The sequence below is a fragment of the Condylura cristata genome, unplaced genomic scaffold, assembly GCF_000260355.1.
Source record: "Condylura cristata isolate star-nosed mole 26May11 unplaced genomic scaffold, ConCri1.0 scaffold00008, whole genome shotgun sequence".
Classification (NCBI taxonomy): domain Eukaryota; kingdom Metazoa; phylum Chordata; class Mammalia; order Eulipotyphla; family Talpidae; genus Condylura; species Condylura cristata.
Window position 1 is genome coordinate 13966357 of NW_004567109.1, and position 25477 is coordinate 13991833.

Consider the following 25477-nt stretch of genomic DNA (forward strand, 5'->3'; position numbering starts at 1 on the left):
TAATACTATTGTAAAGAGTTTTAATGAGGAATAAATGAGATGGTGTGTGTGTGTGTTGTGTATGTGTGTGTGGTACTTAGCAAAATGGTTGACATTTAATAAGCCAAACATTACCTATCATTAAGATATTATTACTGTTCTAGACATAGCATTATTATTTTATTTTGTATCATTCAGAAACATTATAGGAATGTATATCAGAAACATCAACTCAGTTTAAAGGAATGATGATTGAGGCAGCCGTTCTTAGAAATGAAATTTCCCAAGCACTTTTGTTATTCCATACTTCAAGTCATGCTACTTTCTTTCAGGTGTTTTTATGGTGTCCTGACACTACTGTTTTCATAGTAATAAAACAAGACAGATTGCAGGCTTTGTTTTATTTAATCTCCATCACCAGCCTAGGAATTGGGTTCAGAGATTAATCTTTCCTAAAATGTGATAGTCGATAAATGGGTTGGAATGCAGATTGGGTGAGTTTCAAAACCCATGTTCTTTGAGACACTCATTTATTACTTTTTCAACAAGATACTTGTGCACTTAGTATGTGTTAGGTATTGTTCCACTCACAGAATTTACCGCAGTGGGCATACTGACAAAATCTCTGACAAAGTCATCGGGCTTACATTCTCTGTGTAGAAACAAAACAAAACAATCTAAGATAGTGCTAAGTGCACTCTATGCCATGATAGCATAGAGTGTCTGCAGCTGGGGGCATTGTTTGAGGAGTTGAGATTGAGGAGTTCAGAATATTCTTCTGAGGAGTCCATTTGAATGGACACCTGAATTAGGAGAAGCGGAGATACTCACAAAATCTTGGAGGAGAAAATTCTGGAAGAGAGAGTAAGTATTACAAAATCCTGGAGGTGGGAATGAGCTTGACAAGAGGCTAAGTTAGTGTTGTCTCATAGAACAATCTGTGTTGATGGGGATCTATTTTGTGACATCCAGTTTGGGAGCCAGTAGCCTCAGGTGGCCTTTGTGAGTTTGAAGTGTGATGGTGTAACTAAGGACTGAATGTTAATTTAATAGCCACATGGCCAGACAGTATAGGTCAGGATCCTAGTGAATGAAAAGAAGTAAAAAATAAGTGAAGTTAGAGAAATGGGTAGGAGCCAGATAGTGTAGGGCCTTGTAGGTCACAGTGTAGAAATTAGATTTTTTTTTTAATTGCAATTGAAAGTTATTGGGGGGGGGTGATATGACCTAATTTCCATTTTTAGAAGATCACTCTGATTGAGGTGGGAGGAAAGCAGAAGCATAGTTAATTGCTACAAGATATAGGTGAGAAGGTAACAAGTTGGACTCGAGGATTAGCAGTGAAAGCAGCAAAATTTGCTCAGGGGTACATTTTGAGGTAAGCAAGACAGAATAGCTAATAAAGTTTTAGAAATGGTAAGGAAAGAAAATGAATGTTTATACCTAGCTTTGTCATTAGTACGAGGATAAAGTCTGAAAGGAGAACTGAGGATGTGGGAAATAAGACATGGCTGTGGACTTGTTAAGTTTGAGATCACTAAATCTTCATGTCTGCCATATTCATTTAACATCACCAGTGTCCCCTTCCTTGTCCAGCAAGTTACTATGCTTCCAGTTCACCTTAGGCTTGGGGACCTATTGTTTTTATTAATTCATACAAGTTTTTCAGTGAGAAAAACTGAGGTTGAAAAGTTTAAGCTGGGGCCCACCCTGGTGGCACAACGGGTTAAAGCACAGCACCATGAAGCTATCCCAGCCACTGCAGCACCGGTTTGATCCTTGGCCAGGGAGCTGACCCACATGGTGTGGCAGACCTCTCCTGTCTCACTGCTACTCCCCTCAGCAGTGTATTTCAATCAATCTGCCTGTTCTGCTCCCCACTCAATCTCTGGTTAATCCTTTCACCACCCACAATGCTGGCCTGTATGCATAAATAATATACATAAACAAACCTTGTATGCATACATAAATAAATCTTTAAAAAAAAACGTTTGAGCAACTTTTGCATGAGCTCACATATATTAAGTTGTAAAGCTAGGACTAACCTCAGGCTGCTGATACCATGTCCCCTGACTTTTCCGTAAGTAGAATTTCATAGTCACATTGCTACTATGCTGATACATTTTTTTCTTTCTAATGGCAAAATAACCAACAAGTCAACTGTTAATAAGTTTTGTGCCTCGAACAAATTAGACAGCTTTACTTACAGAAACACTGATTATTACTTATAGAAATCCTGTCTTCACTGTTGGAATTTTTCTAGCTGTTGGAATCTCATAGTTGAAGACCTTAATAAATCTTTATGTCTCTGTCTCTTGGCTAATATTGGCTGGCTCTTACTTCAAATTATATATACACTGTATTCTTTAGAGGCATGGGAGATATTTCCCAAAACTTGCCTTCAAAATGCCTTAAGAATGCTTGAGATTCTAAAACTAGAGCCAGTGAAATGACTCTAAGGGAAGGCAAATTGTTGGTAACTTTGCCACTAGCATCACAAAGTGTTGAGACTTGAGAATAGATGAAGTCATTTATTCCAGTCATCTAATTTTATAGAAATGGATCTGATCCAAAAGATAAAAAAGGTATTTGTCCAAAATTAACATAGGTCAAATTTGGGACAGAATCCACATTGTTTGGTAGCTAGAATAATCTTTTCTTTCCTTGCTTTATTCTCTTTTGTCTCCTAATTCTTAGCTACCCACTGTAAGGATTTTTTTTGAAAGATGAATGATCTTATCTGGTCCTCACAGTTACCACAATATTTGTTATAAACACTTAGGTAAATGTTGAAAATAACATGATTGCTTCTCCTGTTTAGTTGAATATGTCAGAATTTTATGTTTCAGATTCCTACATGATATTTTCTAAATATGAATCTTTTGTCAGATATATATATATGCATAGATATAATAGGTACATACATGCATACCTACATGTATATATATTTCTCTGTGTCTTGCTTTTTTCATTTTTTTTTTTAAAGATTTATTTATTTGTGCATACAGAACTGGGGTGCTTGCCAGAGGCTCAGGGGTGGTGAGAGGCTTCACCAGAGACAGAGTGGGGAGCAGAACAGGCAGATGATCAAAGTACACTGCTGAGGGGAGCAGCGGGTGGGTCAGGAATGGTCTGCCATGCCATGTGGTCACCTCCGGGGCAGGCAGGAATCAAACTCATGCGGAAGCGGCTTTAGATTCTCAGTGCTGTGCTTTAACCCGCTGTGCCACCAGGGAGGGCTGCTTTTTTCATTCTTTTAATGGTATCTTTGGATGAACAGAACTTCTACATCTTCTACATCTTAATTTAATCTAGTTGATCAAATTTTTTACTTTATTGCAAAGAATTTATGAGTTCAATTTAAGAAACCTACCTATGATCATGATCATGAGTTATTTTAGGAAACCCTTATTATTTATCTTTCATATTTAGGTTAATAATCCATCTGGATTTATTTTTGCATGTAAAATGAAATAGAAGTCAAAATTAATTTGTTTTTCATGTGCATATTCCACTGACTCTGTACACTATATTAAAGATATCATTCTTTCCCCACTATATTCTAGCATCACCTTTGTTATAAATCAAGTAACCATAAAATTTGGAAGTTTATTACTGGAATAATTTGTTCTATTGGTCCTGCTTATCCTTGTGCCAATACCACACTGTCTTAATTATTCTAGCTTTCTAATGAGCCTTTGTTTGAAGTTGTAAGTTCTCCAATATCTTCTTTAAATACTTAATCCTTGTTTTCTTATATATTTTAGAATTAGATTTGTAGTTTCCTTATTTATTTTAATGGTTTATCTTGGGCTATTTTTGGTACATAATGATGTCAACCAAAAGTAATAGTAACTGTATTACTTGTTTTATAACTCATACTTTTAATTTATTTTATGCTTTGTTGCTGCCTAGAATTGTTGACAGTTAGTGTCTTGTTCCCAATCTCAGGAAGAAAGCATCATCATTTCAGTATTTGATATGGTGTTTGCTATAGGTTTTATGTAGCTACCTTTTATTAGATAAGGGCATTTTCTTTTATTCCTAGTTTCTTTGTTGTTATCATGAATGAATGTTGACTTTAGAAAATGCTTTTTACTTTATCAGTTGATGTAATAATATGATTCCCCCCCCTTTTTTGTTATGTGGTAGATTGCGTTGATTGATTTTTAAATGTTAAATAAACTTTGCTTTCTTACAGCAAACTCAGTTTGATTATAATTTTTTTATAAAACAATTTTAGGATTTTTGCAACTATTTTCATAAGGAAGATAGGCCTATAATACTTTCTGAATGTAATATTGTGGTCAGGTTTTAGTATCAAGTCTCAACAAAGTAAGTTGAAAGCAATTTGCCTTTTTTCTGTTCTCTGAAGGAGCTTATATAAGATTGGTGTTATTTCTTCCTTTTCTTCCTTAGTATTGAGAAAATTCACCAATAAAGCCTCTGGTCCAGCAGATCTTTGTGGAAGGGTTTTTTACATACAGACCTAATGTCTTTATTAGATAAAGAGCTATTAATAAGATGTTATAATGTTCTTGTTTCAGTCTTGATAATTGTACTTTCCATCTAGATTTCCAAATTTATTAGCATAAAATTGGGTATCTTTTTAATTTCTGTAAGATCCCTAGTCAAGTTCCTTTTTGTGTTCCTGATATAAGTTGAGTCCCTTTTTTTCTTCAATAGTCTTGCTACAGATCTATTAAATTTATTAATTTTTTTCTAAGAACCAACTTTGGTCTTGTTACCTTTTCATAGTATATTTTTAAATCTATTCATGCCAGCTATTAGCTTTGTTATTTTGTTTGTACTTTTACATAACTGTTCTTTTTCTAATTAGAAAATGATTTTAATTAGAAAATAACTAACACTCATTATTTCTTAAAAATCTAACCTTAGGATTTACATGACTTGCCCAAGGTCACGCATAGTCCACAACAGAGCTAGACATAGAATCAAGAACTGTTCTCTGTCAGCTAAGAGGACCCAGTAAGAGGTTGGGGAATAAGCAGCCGAGCACAGTTCTCCCAGAGCTGCATTTTTTGCTATTCATGATGATGACTTTTTTTTTTGTAGAAGAGAAAGAATAAAAGATATTCATAGTCGAACATTTTTTCATATGCCTGTTGGCCATCTGCATTTCCTCTTTGGAGAAGTGTCTTTTTAGCTCTACTGCCCATTTTTTGATGGGGTTGTTTACTTCATTTTTAAAACCACAATGAGATACCACCTCACCCCAGTGAGAATGGCACATCTTCAAACAACTAGCAACAACAAATGTTGGCGAGGATGTGGAGAAAAAGGAACTCTCCTGCATTGCTGGTGGGAATGCAAACTAGTACAACCACTATGGAAAACTGTTTGGAGGTTCCTCAAACTGCTAAACATGGAGCTTCCCTATGACCCAGCAATCCCACTCCTAGGTATCTACCCAAAAGACACAAAAACACTGATTGAAAAAGATACTTGTACCCCCATGTTTATTGCTGCTTTATTTACAATTGGAAAAACATGGAAGCAGCCCAAATGCCCAAAAGTAGATGACTGGATTAGAAAGATGTGGTACATATATACAATGGAATATTACTCAGCAACCAAAAAAGAGAAACACATGTCTTTTGCAGCAACTTGGATGGAGCTGGAAAAGATCATGCTTAGTGAGATAAGCCAGAAAGAGAAAGAAAAATACCGGATGGTTTCACTCATAGCAGGAGTATAATGGACCAGGCGAGAAAATAACAAAAATAATGAACAACCATAGACCAGAGACATTATGTGGGGGTGGAGTGGGGAATGGGATCAAAAACGGGGGTTGGGGGGAAGGGAGGGAAATGCACGGGACTATGGTGGTGGCACAGGGGTGATTTGGTGATGGGAAACCCGTGGGGATTACAATTGAGATGAAAAAAAAATGTGAAAAATGATGTAAAAATAAACTTTTTAATTAAAAAAAAAATGGAAAAAAAAAAAGATATAGTCAATATCCATTGAGCTCTTATGAGGCAGACACTGTTCTGAAAATTTTGCATGTATTGTCTTTTCAGCATCTGAATTGAGTAAGACAAAAATTTTTATAGTTCTCTTTTCAAATGTCTTCTTTTCCTCTGTGCTGTGCTCCTATTATAAAAACTAGAAAAGAAAGTCAATGGAAACTTTTTCTTTCCTTTTCCTAATTCATTCTCCATTCTTTTTAATAGGTTTTTCTCTATTATGGCTCCTCCTTTTTTTCTCTCTCTTTTTTTTTTTTCTTTTTTTCTTTTTAATGAATAGAAAAGCCTCTGAGCTAGACATGATATATTAGGGAACAGTTTATAAAGGACCTTACTTTATTAATACAAATAACTATCCCTTTCTCTTCTGTTATATGCTCAGAGCATCTGTTTCACCAGCTGGAGAACTAAAGCTGATTCAGATTCTAGTTTATATGATGGAGTGATGACAGGACTCAAGGATCATAATGATGATGACAGGAACTTTTCAGCTTGTTCTGTACTTTTTGTTTTCAAAGCATTTTCATATATACTTATTTAGTAGCAACAACCTAGTGAGCAAGAAGCTTTCAGGAATTCTTGTTTTAATTTGTGAGAAACTGGGACACAGAAAGCCACATGACTCGCTAGGTTCATACAACTAGGCACATCTTTCATTGGGTGGGTGTGGTTGAAAGTGATCTTGGCCAGGGCCATATACCTGTATCTTCTTTGGAGCTTTGAAACAAACCAGATGCTAGCTCTCGCTGGAAGAATCCTCATTTGCCTGACACAGACACAAGCATTACCTGGATTCTTGGTTTGTGTTTCAAGTTCCAGAGGTGACTCCCGGGGGCCCTCCAATCAGGGACCCATTGATCCACTGCGTACTGTTGTGCCAGCACCATACACACTAGCAGAAGTAACACTAGTAACAGAGCCAGAACCAGAATTTAAATCTTCTTTTACACAATATGATGGTTTGGAGTTTTATTCTTTACTGCTCAAGTATATAACTGTCTGAGGTTCTTCTGTTGTCAGACAAGAGTAATAGAATATTTAAATTAAGAAGATTACCCCCACCAGTACTTGCCTTCATCAATACCTTCAGAAATGGGAAACATTTGAATGTTTAAAGTTAAGTATTTTCTATATATGCACCAAAATCGTGTAATAGTTAACAAATGAATTCATAAAGCTAGAGAACCAAAATATATTAAAAAGTAATCACTACCCCCGGCACTGAATACGCAAAAAAAGCATTGAATACTCTTCAGAGGGTGAGTTGTATGATATGTAAATTACATCTTAATAAAGCTATTGTTAAAACAATCACAATCATTGCCGTGATTCTCTGTTGTCATCCATGGTTTGTAGTCTTCTTATTGAGAAAGAGAAAGAACTTTTGCCTCTCTCCAGGGCTCTCAGGTAATAGTTTTCACTTGATTCACACATCAATGTCATTAATATAGTTAACTTCTGCCCAAGTGTTCTTAAAAATATTAACTCATGATAAAAGGAATATAAGAACTTAGGTATAACATTAAAAGTTGTTAAAATTTAGGGTTTACCAAGTGTTTTAGTATTCATTGACATGCCTTCTTCAAGCCCCCTATGGAATAACTGGTGTCTTCCACGTTTTACAACTGATGAATTTTCTGCCTGTTCCTAACGGCCAATTTTCACACTTGTACCTACTTTTCCACAGACAGTACAGATTGGTGGGACTAGGAATGCTGAAGACATAAATCATTTGGCTCCGCAATATTAGTTTTGGATTAAAACCAAACACAAGTGGCAAAATAACACATGGTGTAAGCATGGGCTATGTCTCTGTGATGCCGCAGAGTTGAAATAATTCTTTGAGAGGAGGTGTGAATCCACATGTATTACGATACTTTCAACCAACTGTGAGCAAAATATTTTGTCACATTCCCTTGTGTTGTTAGGTTTGGTCTGCCATCTGCCATTCGTGCATTGACTGGCTTAGAGCACTCATGAGTAGCAGGAGCTTTGTTAAAACAGAGTTTCCATTGAAAGATGGGCTAGTCTTGTGTTCTGCTGTTTTTCCTATGTGTCCTCTGAGGAATGGTGTCTTTCACAGGAGATCATTATAGAGTAAGAAGAATTTCTTCCTTGGTTTTGTGTTTACGAGAACTTCATTTTTTTTTTCTGTTCTGATTCATGCAGTTCCTGTTTCATCTTATATTTACAGCTTATGAATCTAAGTTTATCAGATAAGTTCAATATGCTCATTTTGAAAAGGCAGGATAATTATGCAAAATAATTAAAATGTAAATGTCTCAGTATTTGAAGGCTGACGATCTGTTACCAGAAATATTAAATCGCATGGAAAAACACCTGCATTCTTAGCCAACTCCAGATAAGAGAGGTTATACTACAAAGTATATAAATGTTTTTCTTTTAGTCCCTGAAAGAATGAAGATAAAAATCATTTAAAAAGTAAAAGTAATTGTTTTGTAGTAAGTGATCTTAACTTAAGATACTCAATACTTGAAACCATAACAGTTACTAACTTTGTGAAAAGATCAAGCTTTTGTCATTAGCCTATATTGTATATTCTTTCTAAAACAGTGTATGTACCTTTTTCGTAAATCTAAGCTTCTTAACCACTGCAACTTTGGCCTGTACACATTAGATGCCAGTATCCCTCCCACTTCTCTTTCCAGTTGCAACAACCAAAAATGTCTCCAGATATTTCCAGATGTTCTCTGTGAGGTACAATTGAGAACCTCAATGCTAAAAATACTAAAGAATAGAAGCTGTCATACAAATTGGTGACTCTGCAAAAGACTAAACCTTAAAATGCTTTAAAAAAATTCTAATTTGTACATACAGAACTGGGGTACAGGCCAGAGGTGCAGGGGCCGTGAGAGGCTTCACCAGAGTCAGAGTGGGGAGCAGAACAGGCAGACTGAGGAAGTACACTGCTAAGGGGAGCAGCTGTAGCTTTATTTTCAAAAGACTTTATGGAAGAAATCAGACTTAGCCCATTTTTCCCCCTCCTGTCAACTACATTGCTGGTTCCTGAAACTAACAGATTACAAGGTTAAAAAATCTTGCCAACCACAGGGGTGATTTGGTGATGGGAAACCCGTGGGGATTACAATCGAGATGGAAAAAAAAAATGTGCAAAATGATGTAAAAATAAACTTTGTAATTAAATATATATATATATATATATCAAAAAAAATCTTGCCAACTTTTTAATAAAGTTTCGGTTGTTTATTTTGATGTCCTCTACCCTCTCCACACCGCCCCCCTTATGGGACATGATAGTCAGCACATTTTAGCTTTTCCATTGAGGGTACTTTCAGCTTTCTTGTTGCCAAGTGCTTCATGGCAAAAGCAGAACACTAATGGTTTCTTTTTATCTTCTGTAGGATAGCCCGTGGACGCTTCATACTTGTGTATGCCTGTAGTCACACTTACTCCACCTGGTGACTTTGCCTTCGCTTATGCATCCTCTTTCCCTTCCTTACATAGCAGCAGCTGCCGACTCAGCAGACCGAAGTCCTCGGCCTACATCTGCGCCAGCCATTGCTCAGAGTCAGGTCACAGAAGGCAGCGTCCCAGGTGCACCTCTCAGAAAACCAGTGGTTCCTAAAACACAGAAGGAGACAGTGAAGGTTGAAGTGAAAAGGGAAGAAATGCCACCTGAGCAAGTTGAACCAGAGCCCACGGAATCGTGGAAGGTATGTCATGAATCCATGCCATCAACTCATGTCTTCTACCCAATGTCTAGCTTATTCATCCAGACTTAAGAGGTGTTGACTCCTTGACCAGGAAAGCTTTCAAAGCAGATGATTCTTAGAAAATCTTTCAGTTATTTTTTGCTCACTCTTTCTTAAAGATATCTCCCATGAATTTGAAAGTATCTTCATAGAATTGTATTATGAACAGTGTAAATTTCCCAGAAGTTTTCAGGTAACCCACACCTTGATCCAACTTATATCTGAACAAAATGAGTATAAAACACACCAGTGCTGCGACCACCCTTCTTCTTCAAGGAGGAATTTCCACATTCTTTTTTAGGCTAGTTCATTAATTGATTTCTGAGCATTGATGTTTTATTCATATTCAGAGAATATCCAGGTACTACATAAAGCACACCTATATGGTTGTTCATACATAACGTAGCTTTACAAAAAGGGGGCAGTTATATTATGGAGAGGTTATACTATTGTGTTGCTTACAAATCCAAGTTGATTATTCCCACACTCACTGAACCTTGTTGAAAATGTACCCGTTAAATTAGCAGATTTCCCAGGAATAGCAGTAACATATGTTGATAAGATTTTTTGAACACATTTAGATTGTGATAGAGTTGAGGTTTTGGTTCCGATTTATTGAAGTAAATACCTGCCTCCCTATTGACAACAGGAATTATTAAAGCAGTCTTTATTAAAAACTGTCTTTTTCATATGTCTAAGGAATTCAGAACCATATAAGACCTAGTAGGTACTCTCACCTGGGTGGGTGGACTGAGCCTGTTCTTCTGGAGCCACTTCAGTAGCTAGTTTGTCTATAGAGCAGTGGCCAGTCTGTATTTTTAAAAAATGTTCTGTATCCCATGCAGATTTTGTTGTCCATTAAGATCAACTTGAGTCCAGAACCCTTTTCCCTGCCCCAAAAACCTAGTCAGGTTCAGTCAAGAGTGCTACTTTAACATTAGGCTGCCTCAGTTGTACGTGATAGAATATCTCAGCTGGCACTTTTCACTACCCTCCATTTGTTACACTCACTGGAAAGTGTTGATTACTGGAGTTGTTGAGGGAATCTTTCTAAGTGGCTAGGATTTATCTGGTTTTCTGCAAATTAAATTTTTCCTTTGCCTAGATGGCAGACACAGGTATCTGAGTAGCTTGGGGCCTCAGCAGAAGGGAGAGATGGCTTCCTGGTATATATCCTCATTTAGGTGTCAGCGGGGAGTGGGGGGTCTTCTTGTTTACCTGTATGTTTGAGGACACTTATGTTGAGATCAGACAGAAAACCCCCTCTCATAATCTCTTATTACGATAATAGTAATAACAGAATTAAGGGTGACTGAGTTGATTTCATCTGCAGCAGTTAGGAAATTATTATGGGATTTTCTTGAAGCCATATTGTAATATAAAGCAACATCTGTAATAAACTAACCTTGTAACTATATACATTTTATTACAATAGAGAATAACTTTGAATCTGGAATCATTTAACAAGATTTGTTTTGCAGGTGTGGCAGTAGTACCTTTTCCCTTATATATTTTTAATCTCGTTTAATATTCTGAGAGGAACAGCACAGAATTACTTGGCCTCCATTCTTAGGCTGAAGTAGAGCCTCCCAATTTTTTACTGTTGAATTGCTAAGCACCTAAAGAAAAAGAAGTTATTATTTATTCCAACAAGTAATTTCAGCCTCACAAAATAATTTAAAACTACCATTTCATAAACATCTATAACCCTATAAAGATATTTTCTCCATTTTATTAATAAAAAACTTAAACTCAGACTTTTGGGTGGATCCCCCATCTTCCTGCAAATCACCAAAGTGACCATCACAAAGGGAAGGAGAGAGACACCCCTTCTGTGTTCTCCAGGACTGTTAGAAAACATGGAGCTAAAAAAAAGAGAGGGAAACAGATGTAATAAAGTAAAAATGAAAACAGTGAACAGTTGTAAACCAGAGACATTTTATGGTGCTGGAAAGGGGAATGGGATCAGAACTGGGGTGGGAAAAGTACACAGCCCTATGGTGATGGCACATGGGTGAACTGGTGGTGGGAAGCCCCTGGGGATTACAACTGAGGTGGAAAAATGCACAAAATGAAGAATGATATAAAAAATTTCAAAATAATTTAATAAAAGAAGAAAAGCAAATTAACACCCCACTTTCCTGACAGAAAATCAATGGAGAATTAAAAAAAACATGGAGCTATTCCCACATTCATGCAAATCTACAAGAGCAGTATTGCTGTGAACATGAAGCGGGTGCAAGAGGGAGTGTCCCACACGTTGCCTGGCACACAGTTGGCATTGTTGTAAGCAAACAAGTGAAGGGCAAGCTTCCTGCCAAGAGAATTTATGTTTGTATTGAAACTCTCTAAGAACCAGGATGGCTTCCCGAATTATGCGAAATAAAATGATTAGGATAAAAGGGAACTCAAAGAGACAGGAAGCTGGGTCCAGCTGAAGGGCCAGCCTGCTCCGTCCACAGACGCACACGAGTGAAGAGGAGCTTGAGTTGTTGGAATCCACTCCCTATGAATTCACATCATGATAGGTGTGGAAGTAAAAGACCTCTGGATTATTTTTAAAAAAACAAAAACCTGGGCCCTCCCTGGTGGCGCAGCAGGTTAAAGCACTGCACTGAGAAGCTAAAGCCACTTCCACATGAGTTCGATCCCCGCCTGCCCGGGAGGTGACCACATGGCGCGGCAGACCCCTCCTGACCCGCCTGCTGCTCCCCTCAGCAGTGTGCTTCATCCATCTGCCTGTTCTGTTCCCCACTCTGTCTCTGGTGGAGCCTCTCACCGCCCCTGAGCCTCTGGCCTGTACCCCAGTTCTGTATGTACAAATAAATAAATCTTAAAAAAAAAAAAAAACTTATTTAAACTCATAACGGTGAAAAAACTTTTAAATGGTGAACACAGAAAGTGTATTGGGATTCAGAGCAGAAATGACCCAAATTTGTTAGTTACCCCTTGTAGATAAAAGTGCAGTAGCTGGATGTGCTTCTGATCTGACAGTGTCACAAAGTCTGGTGTCCCTTCCATTGAATGTTCCTGACATTCAGCCCTAGAGAAAATAGCATGGTGACATTGTACTCTGAAGCAATGCTGCCAAGTATGCTTAAAAAGAATATGTCAAAACCACAGTTTTGATGAGTTTCTATAAAGAGCTTAATGATACAAAGTGATTGATTTGACCCAAAATAGTTCTCTAATTTTGAAATATCCAAGGTTTTAGGCATTGCTCACTCTGTTATGCTCTTAATAGTCTGACTGGATTTATGTTGTTTATACTTACTCAACTTGGGGTATATAAGATAGCTATTACTAAAAGTATTTCAGAATTAGGCCTTAATATTCTCTTCCTACTATTAAGGATGAGTCTTGCCCATCCATCAAACACATGGACTCCAACTCTCTAGAAAAGAAAACAGTCCTCTGAATGTCGCAGCTGAACCCTGTATGTGCTTATTTATGAATCAGACTTGGAAGCAATCGCATGTCTCAGGAACAATTTGTGTTGAGCTTATTTTGATCTTTTGTTGTTTTAATAAGTTTAAAGATGAAATGCCCTCCTTAAATAGATTGATCAACTAACAACATTGTTTGTATTTATCTGCTTGGTGTCTTGTGTGATTTATAACATGTGTGTTTTAAGTGTAAAGATTTTCCTTTTGTTTCTAACACTCATGTATGTCATGCATTGATATCTTCATTGGTAAATTTGTTTTCAGGTGTTATTTAAAGTACTCACAGATCACTACAGAAGGAGAAACAAAAACATGGCCTATTTAAGCTGAACTACATTTTTTTTATAAATATAAAAATATTCTTCATGAATAGCATAATTACCTTAATTTTTTTTTAATTTGGCTATTCATATTACCTCTTCAGCCTTAAAATGGGTGATGAGGTAGAAAATTGCTGTTGAGGATAATACCTGATGTGCACCCTGATGATTATATAGATCAGCTTATTTTACCACCAGCTTGAAGATGCACTGATTTGGGCACAATGCTATACATAGAAACCTGTTAACCTGAAATGTCTTTGCCACTTTATTTCTTAAATGTAGGTGGAAAAATCCCACATCGAGGTCACAGTACCTACCTCACATGGTGACCAAACACAGGTTTGTGCCAACGGGCCGCTTGTTTCTTTACCCTTCCCCTCCCAATTTTTTTCTTCTCCCCCATTCTCCTCTCCCTAAAAAAATAAAGGTTCAAACAAACTTCATTGAGCCAATATTTCATCAATTTTCTTTTCTTTTTTTTTCTTTAATAATGGCAAAACAGAAGCTTGCAGAAAAGCCTGAAGAGCTGATAAGAATGAGGAAGGTTAGCCATATTCCCTCTCACAAGGCTACATTACCATCACCCATGCTGACTTTGACAGTGCATTAAAAAGACAGTGATCCATTTTTTCATTGATTTCTCTAAATCAGAAGTTACTTTAAATAGCCAATGTGTGCATGTGTGTGCGCGCATGCGTAGACACATGTTACGTGTACTATACAAAAGAAATTATAATCCTATATATATATTAAATTTTTTCATTAAAACAAACTTTTCAGTGGGTGGGGAAATACCTTTTTAAACACAAGGAAATAATCAGTGAAGGTCAAACCTATCCTTTATATTTAAACTTTATGAGAAATTTTCACAATGATATTATATTCTTAGAATCATTGACAATATTTAAAGTATATTTATCATGGAAACCATTATAGCAGCAGCTCCCAGAATTGTTTTTAGCTGTGGTTTTCTCTGCTCTGTGCCCCACTCTTCCCAGTTAGAGGAGGATGAATCAGTTCCTCCTAAGCAGAATATTTGACTGATCATATGTAAAATATCCTAAGATTTTTTCTTATGAAAGGTGTTAGAGAGGTATATACTGCATTATTACGAAGTATGAAATATGTCCAAATATTAAATAACATTTTAAAGCACTTTCGTCTCCATATAACATGGGACTTCAAAGATTCCTAAAGTCACATGTTCTTACAATAACCCTCAAACAACTCAATTTCAAAACTGAATAGAGCCACTTTTGTTATATAAGAAGCCAATGAAGCCAGGAGCACTGTCTTGTTTAAATAACATAATCATATCTCTTCACTGCTCATGAGCAAGGTCATCATTTTCTAGTAAAATCATGTTTTCTGTGTGTCCTTGTGGTTCTGTGACCATTTCATGTTTGCATATGCTGCGCTGTGGACATTTTCACTTAGAATATTTTTTTGGTTTGCCAATTTGCTGTTTTTTTCCCGCAAGAACAACATTTTAATTTTTTTATGCTTTTCTGTTTTTCCCTCTTTCATTTTCACAGAAAAAGAGAGAGAGACTAGATGGTGAAAACATTTATATCAGACATAGCAATTTAATGTTGGAGGTTTGTATGAACTTGAAGCTTATTTCAGTTGGTTGCCTGTAACCTTCCGAGCTCTGCCAATCTTTCTTCTTTCTATGCTGCATTTGGTTTTGCATGCCATTGCATGAAGGATTCCTAGATTAAAAATGCTTTTGCATGTTGGTAAGCATGGAGATGCATAACCTTCTCTCCTTCTGGCTCTTTAGTTTCCATCTCTCATACTTATTTATAAAATATATGATTGGGACTCCCTCTGCCTCTCAAGGTTCCATTGTTTTCTCACTTTTGGAAAATTCTATATCATTGGTAAAAATCCCTTGAATTTTTCAAAAATACAGATTCCTGTATTCCAAGTATCAAATTTGTTCAATTTTTCATCTCAGTGGAGACAGTATAGGAAAAATGACCACAATTCAAAAGACTTTACGTTTAGAGGGTGCCAGATAAGAACAGAAGGTCAGCTAAGGGGGGAAAAACTAAGATGCAGGAAGGCAGGAAGGGAACCTAGTATTTTCTATGTAGTTAGAATGATATAAGATAGGTTAATAATAAAAACAGACCTGTGTGTATAGGATTATTAAAGATGAGAAACTTGAGGCTTAGAGAAATTAGGTAATATCCCTATAGTCACAGCACTGGTAATCTGGTAAAGCTTGAAGTTGAGATAGAGCATATCTAATACTATTAAAGTATGATTTTTTTTCCACTCAAAAATAGCACTCACTGTCTGCTGTGGAATTGTTAGGTCATTTCCTAATTATATTCAATATTGTTCAGATTTTTGCCTGGCATATATCCTTTTACATTGTCTAGTTTTGGGCTCTACATTGAGTTAAGTAAATATAAAACCAAATAGAAGGTAAGGGAAACTCCAAGAGGAAAAATTAAGGAAACTGGAATTATTCTGTGTTATTCACATTAACTCACACATCGGAAAAACTCGTATAGAAGCTGACCAGATTATTTTACAATCCCCCTCAAGACAGAACCCAAAGAAAGGGAGATAAACTCTGACATTAGTAATTTAACTTAAATATAAAGGAAATACAAATATGAAGGAAGATGACAAACATGGTTTCTGCCTTCAGGAAGCTTACATTTTAGGGAAGGGGGAGAAGAGAAATAATAAACAAGTCATGATAAAATGATTACAATGAATATAAAAGCTGTGAAGAAAATACACAGTATGTTATGATAATAAACAGGATCTACTTTAAATAAGATGGACAGGAACGTTAACTCTGAAGAACTAGCGTTTTAGCTGAGACCTACAAGATAAACACATATTCAGTGTGGTAAACACTATTAAACTGAAAGTTTAAAGAAACTTTAATATAGTGGCCTCTAACAATTACTTAATCTTATTCCTTATCAATATTTGTATTTTGAGCGCCTGCTATGTATAAGGTATTTTGGTAAAGGTAAAGAAAAGTAAGGTCAGCTTTCATTAACCAATTGTATGACAGGCAAGTATCAGGTACCTTTTATCAATTTACCTCATGTAATATGAGGCTTTCCAAGGCCTGGGCCCTAGAATGTTTCAAACTTGAATATTAGATCTCTACATTAACCTGTAACAGCCAGAATGTTTCTTCTAAAATTAGGAAGACTGAAGAAGACTAGCATTATCTGTTGATCTTTTTATACTCAGCATATAATATCTTCCAATCCCAAACATGCCAATTTCTTAAACTAGCTCATCCTGTTAACTGGAACCTACAGTACCAATCATATATTTGTCATTTACTCCATGAGATGTGTTATGGCTTCTGAGACTCACAAAGTCCCTGTGTGTGATGTGTTTTTTCCCAGCATTTCATTGACAGCCATAATAGGGGAATCTAAATAAGTGTGTGTTTGAAATTAAAATTACTAACTACTTTTTGAGGACGTTTTATATTTAACAAAAGTGTTTGTTTTGATTGCTGCTAAAATTATAAGATGATAGGCATCAAAAAATGTCCACCTGAAAACACCTTAAGTAATTTGGCTAACTATCATTCTTTATTTATTATAAAAAATTTGGTCACCCCCTCCTCCAACTCCCAAGGAAGTTTTCTCAAGTTATCTGTCATCTTAGCAGGTTTTTTGGTTTTTTTTTTTAAGCATCCCTCCTTCCCCTACTCCTACCCCACCCCCACTAATGCTTTGTTCTGGCACAAATAAGGTCGGTCGAGTTCATTTTTAGATCTGCCGCCTCCTCCTCCATCTCCCAGAGAGAACCTGTAGCAAGTGTCTATGACAAATTCTATTTGGAACAGGTCCCTTTGAGATCTTAATTTTACTCTGTGCCCCCACAGGTTTCCAACAGAGCCAGCTAAGATGGAGAAAGTTCCCTCAGAAGCTACTGATTTATTGAAACATTTATTTCCTCAGGTTCTAAGTCAATCAAAAACTAGGAAAGAAGAGTGACAGACCACCATTCTTTCATATTAAGAGGTTAACCCAGAGAACCTTGGTTTTACCATAGCATATTTTGCTCACTTATTTTCTGCTCCATTTATTTACACTTTAAGATCCTCCAAATGTGTTAAGTTATGCAGACTTAATTGCAGTCAGATGCCAGGTCACAGGGCCTTATATGCCGAATGGGTCTCAGTTGCTCAGCCTATTCTGAGTCTTTGACCCAGCTTCTTTGTATGCTTTTTTTTTTTAAATGAGGAAACATGTTTTTCTTGCTTTCAAGCTAAAACAAAAGTGCAAACTGTTGTTTCCCCATGGTGAAGCCCATATTCATGAGTTATACTTACTTTTCATCCCAGCAATAAGAGATACTCTTATGGGGGAGCTACAGGATTGCCCTTTTGGGATTAGTTTTCTCTTTGACTAATCTCAGCGGTTCCGTTTTGCAAAATATGGTCTAATAAGTGAATTTTCTGAGTGTAGAATCAAAATTATGTTATGTCTCACTGATTTTTCCTATGCTATTTTCTCTTTGACGTTAGTTTGGAAAAAAAAAAATTGTATTTAGGGAAAGCCTATGTTTCCTCCCTCCCCCCCAAAAAAACTTTTACAACCTATTTTGAGTCCTTATTTTTTGCCCAAAATGGACTAGTTTCCCATAAAACCAAAAAAAAAAATCCCAAATTGACACATAGGAGATATATTTAATCTTTATGATAAATTTAATGCTTTTCTTGGATACAGAGTGGCCTTGATATATAATAAACACAGAATTTTTAGCAGTCATTGATGGGCTCCCACATATTTTGATCGCAAGCATAGATCTTTTGAGTTTTAGGTTTTGTTTTGTTTTTTTAGGATTGTGTTGGACTGAGTTTTTGTCTTCAAGTTCTATTTCCCAGATTATTTCTGGCCAACTCTCCATTACATATCCTCTGATACATAAACCTGAGTATCAACACTAGCCTTATTAACCTTATTTTTGATCACTTGTCCTTAGAATATCCCTTTAAAGAGTCTACGCTTAGTTGTCCACTATTCAAATATGCCGGCACATTTTAAATTAATTGCATCAAGGAGGTAATACATTTGACAAACTCTTGTTAAATCACTCCCAATTGAAATTACTGGAGAAAGGTTCCTATTTTGAAATATTAATGGATAAAGTGAAGCTGTCAGACACTGGAAAGCTTGACTTTTAATTTTCACAAATAGTGACGGTAAAAAAGAAAAGTCCTTTTATTACCTTTGAGTGATGTTTCAAAGGTAGTAACAGTCTGCCTTAGAAACTTGAGCTGTTCATTTCACTAATAAATTTCTTACATCAAGAAAGGGCTATTCTAGTTTTTCAAAACCAACAGCAGCCACCAAGTAGTAGGATTGCAAAACTATTTCTAGGTAGAAACAGAGATACTGGCAGTTGCAACTCAGCAAAAAATAAAAATAAAAAAAGCCCAGCGGCTAATGGTGGGAATTGAATATCTGAACATGTGCTTCATTTAACAGTCTTTTTACTTACTGCTGTCTCCACATTACCTGAGTGGAGCCTTGATAGGTGCAGACTAAACTGAGGCTGATTGAGTTGTGGGATTTCCTTGGGGTGAGGAGATCCAGCACTGTGTCACAAATGGAAAGAAAATTAAGGAGTAAACTTCATGGATTTTGAAATTAAAACTGTGGGGTTATGAGGCTTCACTGTTTCCAAGAAAAGCACCTTGTTTAAAAAAAAAGACAAGTATACCATGTTGTATATTTACAATTTGAATGCAGTATGTGAACTATAACATCTCTCCTGGATTTGGTTTTTATCCTATCAGTGCCCATAGTCTGTGACAGGCTTCCCTTTGTTTTTTCCCGAGTATTTATTATAGTTTTGCGTTTTTGTCCTTTCAACTATAGGATTTAGACAAAAGTCAAGAAGAAATAAAAAAACATCATGCCAGCATCAGTGAGCTGAAAAAGAACTTCATGGAATCTGTACCAGAACCACGGCCTAGTGAATGGGATAAGCGCTTATCCACTCACTCCCCCTTCCGAACACTTAACGTCAATGGGCAAATCCCCACAGGAGAAGGAGTGAGTACTTTGTCCATGTGACCAGTTGTGAGAGTGACATAAATGTTTTTGCTAATGTTTTGTATGTGCAAAAAAATTTAGAACTGAAGTTTAGTTTTGATGCCTCATTACTTCATTGTAGTTTTAACTAAAGGCATTCATAATCCAATGCTGCGATTTTTTAAGCAGTGTGGGCTCCTCAGTCATAGGAGTCATTTAGAGCTTCTCAAAGTTGATCAGGCTCTGAGAACTAGCTCTGCAGCTGATTGCTTCTGGCTAGTGTGTGTTTACAAATTGACCATAAGCCAGTGGAACTCTATGTTCAAACTCTGTTGTCAAGCACCAGAGTTTTTACTAAATTTAGTAAGGTCAAAATTGGAAAAGGATAAACATTTTTTTAAACTTTATTTGAAAATCTGTACAACTTAGAAATGTCTGGAATGGTTGACCACAATTATATAATAAATTCATGAGGTCCCTAAGCCAGAGAATGCAGAACACCAACTATAAATGATTGTGTTTAGATTTTAGAGAAACTTCATGATGTATTTTATCTTTATGAGTAACATCAAACTTTTAATGCATGGTTTCATAAGATGGTCATGATTAGAGAAAGCCAGATACACTTTTCAGAGCTCTTCTTTATGTATTAGTGTTGTCATTAGCTGTTTTATAAGTATCTGAATAAATCAATCTGTGTAATGAGTTTATCTTAAAAGTTACCTTGAACATATTTTAAAAAACTATTTAATCTTTAGCCTATATGGGATAAATATTTATATAGCCACCAGGACACGATGAATGAGTATAGTGTTTTTAAAATGATAGGCGTGTTTTTCCCTCTACAGTATAGCAATTCTAGTTAATTAAAAATGGTAAAGTGATAAATCTTAATAACTAAAAAACACTTTGTTTTTATAATCAGAGTTCATGGAAGACTATCCATCTTATTGCTTCCTTTCTGGAACTGGAGAAGTTGATCAAAGTGCTCCACAAAGTGTATTTTTTAATATTTTTCAAATGTGATTAAATTGGCTTACAATTCTCCAAATAGCGTTGAACCAGTTTTACCAAATAAGACTGATTCCTGAATGACAGGAAGCTAAACAAAATTACCAGAGATAAGATGCAGTTGTTCTATTCAGTGTCCTCTCAGTCTCCGAGCCCTTATTTAAATGGACATTCGTTTTTTTGTTGTAAATGTGGGCAATGTCCCCTGACCTAAGGCAGTGACTGCCTTCTCTGCCCATGTCTTGTTGCTCTTCTTACTTGAATCATCCTGTCTGCAAAACATAACTGCATTTTTTTCTGAAACTTTTCTTTTTGATTCTGCTCAAGGAACAAAAATGTCTAACTTCTTTGAAAAGTAACTTACTTCTCTCTTGGATAAGACAATTTTGACTCAATCTCCATTTCCAGAAAACATATCTTAATAGAAACCCTTCAGAAATCATCTGAGCTGGTTTGAGAAATGGCTGTGTCATTCAGTGGACTCAAAGAAATGACTTTTTATACATTAAATGAGACCGGTGGGGAGTACTTGAGCAACTTTAACTCTGTGCTTATGTATATTACCCCTCTAAGTGAATAATGGATAAGTAAGAACTGTACTTCAATAACTTTTGATAGGATAATTCCACTTTCTGGTATCTACTATTTCTTTAGAGGTAGTTAGGACAGTATTTCTGTTCTTTGGGGATACCTCTTCCACCTTTGACAGCATTGTTGTTGCATTGCAAGGCAACTGAATTTTACATATAATTTGTGTATAACCAGGTGAAGAAAGCCTCTATCCTTCCCTCGGAAAGAAAGGTTGGTGGGCCAGAGGTAAAGCTGCTGTTATGACTTGTGCTTCTCAAATGGAATTTGCTCTTGTCATGGCACTAAGCAGATAATCCCCCCAGAACTGAACAGCAGCTGCTGAGTGATTTTTTTCTTTTGGCTATACTAGTAAGTTCATACCCACAGCCTTTGGCCTAACACATAACATTTCTACTGCTGCAGCTTTTGCAGCTTTCAATTTGCTTATTTCGGCGCATGGCTGGTTAAAAAAGCTGCATGAAGATATAAATATGTATTTAGAGAGAAAAATGAATTTAATTGTTCCCTGTTCTTTTTATGTTGTCTTTCTTCTCCTCTTTTATTTTCATTTAAAAATCATTATAATTTTGCACCCTTTGTGTTCTTTTTTTCTTTTTTGCTGACCAGTCCCCCAGCTACTTTCTCCCTGATACGTATCACTTAGGGGTGTGCAAAGAACCAGTGTCAAACTTTCAAACTGATCAGAGAAGGCTGGCTCAACTGAGAGAACTTAGGGCCAAGTTTTTCCTGTCATAGATAACATCCATCCTGACTGGATGGGATGGCAGAACAAAGAAACTATAGTGGGAGAAAAACTTCTCACTTGGACCATTGGAAAAAAAAAAACATTCCTTCAAAGTGTCAAAAATATTTGCTTAATCTGATGTATACACTTTTATGATGGTTGCTAGTACTATTTTTAATCATGATTCTGAAAGAGGGGGAGGGAGTTTGCAATTGTTAAGATTTGTGGGGTTTGGTTTTTCTTTTTTTCTGGGTAGACCTTGGAGGCACACTAAAGCTTTTGTACATATTTTTTCCTTTTGCTATCTTTAAAATGTATAAGATTAAGATTTTTATTCCCTGAACAAAAGCTAACTAGCACACTGAATGAAATGTGTTTTTTAAAAAGTCTATATGAAGAGATATGAGGATAACTTTTTTATTCTGTCATTCTATTTGTAATAAAAGTAACTTTTCTGATGGCAAGAAGAAAGCTTCCTTGTTGGCTTTGCCCAACTGATCAAAAAAAAAAAATTGGCAACAATGAAAACTAATGAAAAATGACCAAAAACTCATGTATGAGTAGATTCAAAGGAAGAATAAATACTATAACTAAGGAAGTCCACTTCCAGAATTTCTAATTTTCATTCATTAGAAAACATCTGTTGAGATACCTTTTTTAAAATTTATTTTCTTACATCATTTTAAATTTTTGGACAGTATTTGATTTGTTCCCTCAGGTGTAGTCTCCGGTTAAGATACTTTTATAGAAACTTTGCCAGGATAAATTGCCAAAGTAAAGAAAAATAAAGAATGTCCAAAAGACTCCCCCAAATCCTTTGCACATCCCCAAGTGTCATTTTTGAGCATTTTCCCATCTGTCATTTTGTTCATCTTTCTCTGTCTTTCTTGATCTTCTACCGTGAAAGCAGACACAGGAACGTGCTCTGTTAGTGCAGGATGAAGAGAAAGTTAAAAGGCAAGCGAGATCTTCTGAAAGAGCCTTGTCCCAGCAAGAACATGAAGAAATTCCTCCCAAGGTTTCTATTCCAATCCCTGAGGATCACAAGTCTCTCAAAAAGTGCCACCTCTACTCTAGTACTTTTCCATCTCCTCGTGTTCCTTTCATGATGTCTTTTCTCGTGGTTCTTGCGTTGGCTGTTTGGTGGTTGGTCTTTCTGTGATCGGAAACCAGGGTACGCAACTGAAATGTCAAGACTAAAAACCCTTGAACTTTTGCCATTGACTTCTACTGTGTTATCCCCTGTGCATTGCCCTCTGATCTCGGTTAGCTCGATGTCCTACAGGAGCCCCTGTGGTCATTTTTCTGTCAATAAAATGTGACTCGTTGTAGACTATGTCATGGGGGATAAAGGAGTAGCCATGGAATTCCCAAGCCAGTTTTCCTTGATGACATTTAACAAGTGGAGACAAATCAGATTTAAGCATGTGGCAGGTCAGCACTTCCCCCAAGAACTCTTAACTCTCTTGTCCCGCATGTTCGTATTGTTTCCTGTTGCTGTGTCCTCCTCTCCAGTGTTTCACACAAAGCAGGATACTGCATAGAAACCTTTGATGGAGTATTTTCCATATCAGTTATCGTCATTTGTGTGGCATGGTCTCTGTAGTCTAAGAAAAAAATTCAACATGCTAACCTTTCAGAAGCCTTAAAACAATATATTCTAATCTAAGAATCCATAACCAATCCTTTTCTTGAGATATCAAACCAGTATATTCAAAGGCCTTTTTTGGAAAGGGCTTTTGACTTCTGTGGCCTTCTTACACATATTTCTGAGATGTACTAGGTCAAACGACTTTATTCTGCCTGGTGTATTGAAAAGATCTGCAAAGCTAAAAAATGCCACCTTTTCATCAGTGAAATGATGATGATTTAAGGAAAACGGTGCTGGTGTCCCTTTGCCTCCAGCCAGGGCTGAATTTTCTCCCCATCTTTAAAAGTCCTGAAACACAGATTTAATTCAGGATCTGTACATAAACATATCCTTCTCTGAATTAAAAAACTGTGTTACTTCTTTATGACATAAGTAATAATATTGCTAGAAACAATATCTAGCCATTATAAGCTTACAACACATATTGTTATACTTTGTTTTCATGATCAACTTTAGACCTGTTGATTCTTACATTTGTATTCAATTGTTTTTAATTGATGGTCTTGTAAGGTACTGTTCTGTGGTGACAAGTATGTGTCCTCTGTTTGCATGTGGGTTTTACGATTTCCCTAGAGTAAAAACAACCGTGTTCTCTCTTCACAACACAACTTGGATACCTAACCTGTTATTTTTTTTTAACTCAATATTAATGAAATCTTGCATGTAGCTTGCTTTTTATGGCACTTGACTGTACCAATATGAATGATTTAGTTAATGTCTCAAACTTTTGTTTTCAAATTGAATTCAGAGGATTATCAAGCTGATATTATTGTACTTTGTTTTACTTCTCAACACTTTTTCATTTGATGAAACTTCTAAACCAGAATTTTTGTTTTTAGGAAGATGATTTCTTAGAGCAAAAAAAGAGAGAGAAAGAGAACAGTAAAGCAAGAATCTTTTGTGCTTCACACAACATTGTGCTGTTGTCTCAGGAGATGTAGAAATAACTCTCTGGTATTTCCTGAAAACTGCTTCTCTGTCATTATAGGCTTTCCCTAAGTATGGGGAAAGAAGCAGGAGCAGGCTAGTTAAAAATCTGGTGTATGTATATTTCATGTCACAGGCTTTTTGTCTGTTGATAGCAAATATGTGATTAAGCAAATTATTGATTCACCTATAATAAGAGACCTCAAATCAACCTGATATAGTGCAAAATTATTCTCTAACATGAGAGATCACCATAAGTAACTTCCCTTTATCTGTGAAATAGACATAAAGTTTTCTTATGAAATAATAAAGCTATAGCATTGGTTAGAATCTTTTAAATCTTTTTTCAAGGAACTATACAGGAAATAATCTTACAATTTTATTGATACTTTTATAACAGTTTCAGAGTATATGTCCAGTTTTCATCCTTGTACACAGCTTTTTATTAATTAATACTGTAAACTTTACCTTGGATTTTGTTTCCCCTTATATTGACATTATCCCAAGTCTATTAAAAGCCTAGGGTAAGCCAAGTGTACTTTTCAGGAATCCTCAGAGGACCTTACTGATGGTCAAAGGAGAGCTTTCTTCTAATAATAGGGTAAGAATGGTCCAGAGGTGAAGAAGGCTCAAGCCCTTGTACTGGAGTAAGCTGGAAGTGTGGGCTCAAAAGATATACACATCATGTTATTAGGGGAAATTGTGGGACATCACAGCTCTGTATTACCTACAGTTAATGCTGCTGATATTTGTAACATAAAGCTGGCAAATGTAGTCTTGGTTTTCTTCTAGCATCACATTCCATTCTCAATATTGGAGACAGATCCAAGTAACTGTGTATTGGTTTTGCCCTGGTTCAGCTTCTTAATAGCATTCATAGTAAAATACTAATTTGGACTGAAATTATCAATATAGACCAATAAAAAAAACGCTTGGGTTTTGCCTTGGTTTTGTCATTAATCATTTCTAGGATGTCTCTGAGAAGTTCACTTATCGACTTGGTGCCCAGATTCTTTTCAATAATGTGGAGACAAATCTACCTCAAGAAAATGAATTTGTAACATGT

At 36.2% G+C, this 25477-nt stretch overlaps 1 protein-coding gene across 11 annotated transcripts in view; it reads left to right on the forward strand.

Annotated features, from left to right (window-relative positions):
• The window catches only part of EPB41 (erythrocyte membrane protein band 4.1), a 139877-nt gene that overhangs the window by 91897 nt on the left and 22503 nt on the right, over window positions 1-25477 (forward strand). For 2 of the 11 annotated variants that reach the window (XM_004678700.2, XM_012722354.1), the window contains exons 12-16: window positions 9456-9664; window positions 13755-13811; window positions 13975-14016; window positions 15008-15070; window positions 19352-19528. In XM_004678700.2, the coding sequence (XP_004678757.2) occupies window positions 9456-9664; window positions 13755-13811; window positions 13975-14016; window positions 15008-15070; window positions 19352-19528 (548 nt within the window). Of the gene's footprint in view, window positions 1-9455; window positions 9665-13754; window positions 13812-13974; window positions 14017-15007; window positions 15071-19351; window positions 19529-21283; window positions 21335-21715; window positions 25355-25477 lie in introns of those variants that run through there. The other 9 variants (XM_012722361.1, XM_012722362.1, XM_012722359.1 and 6 more) reach the window with 9 other exon arrangements.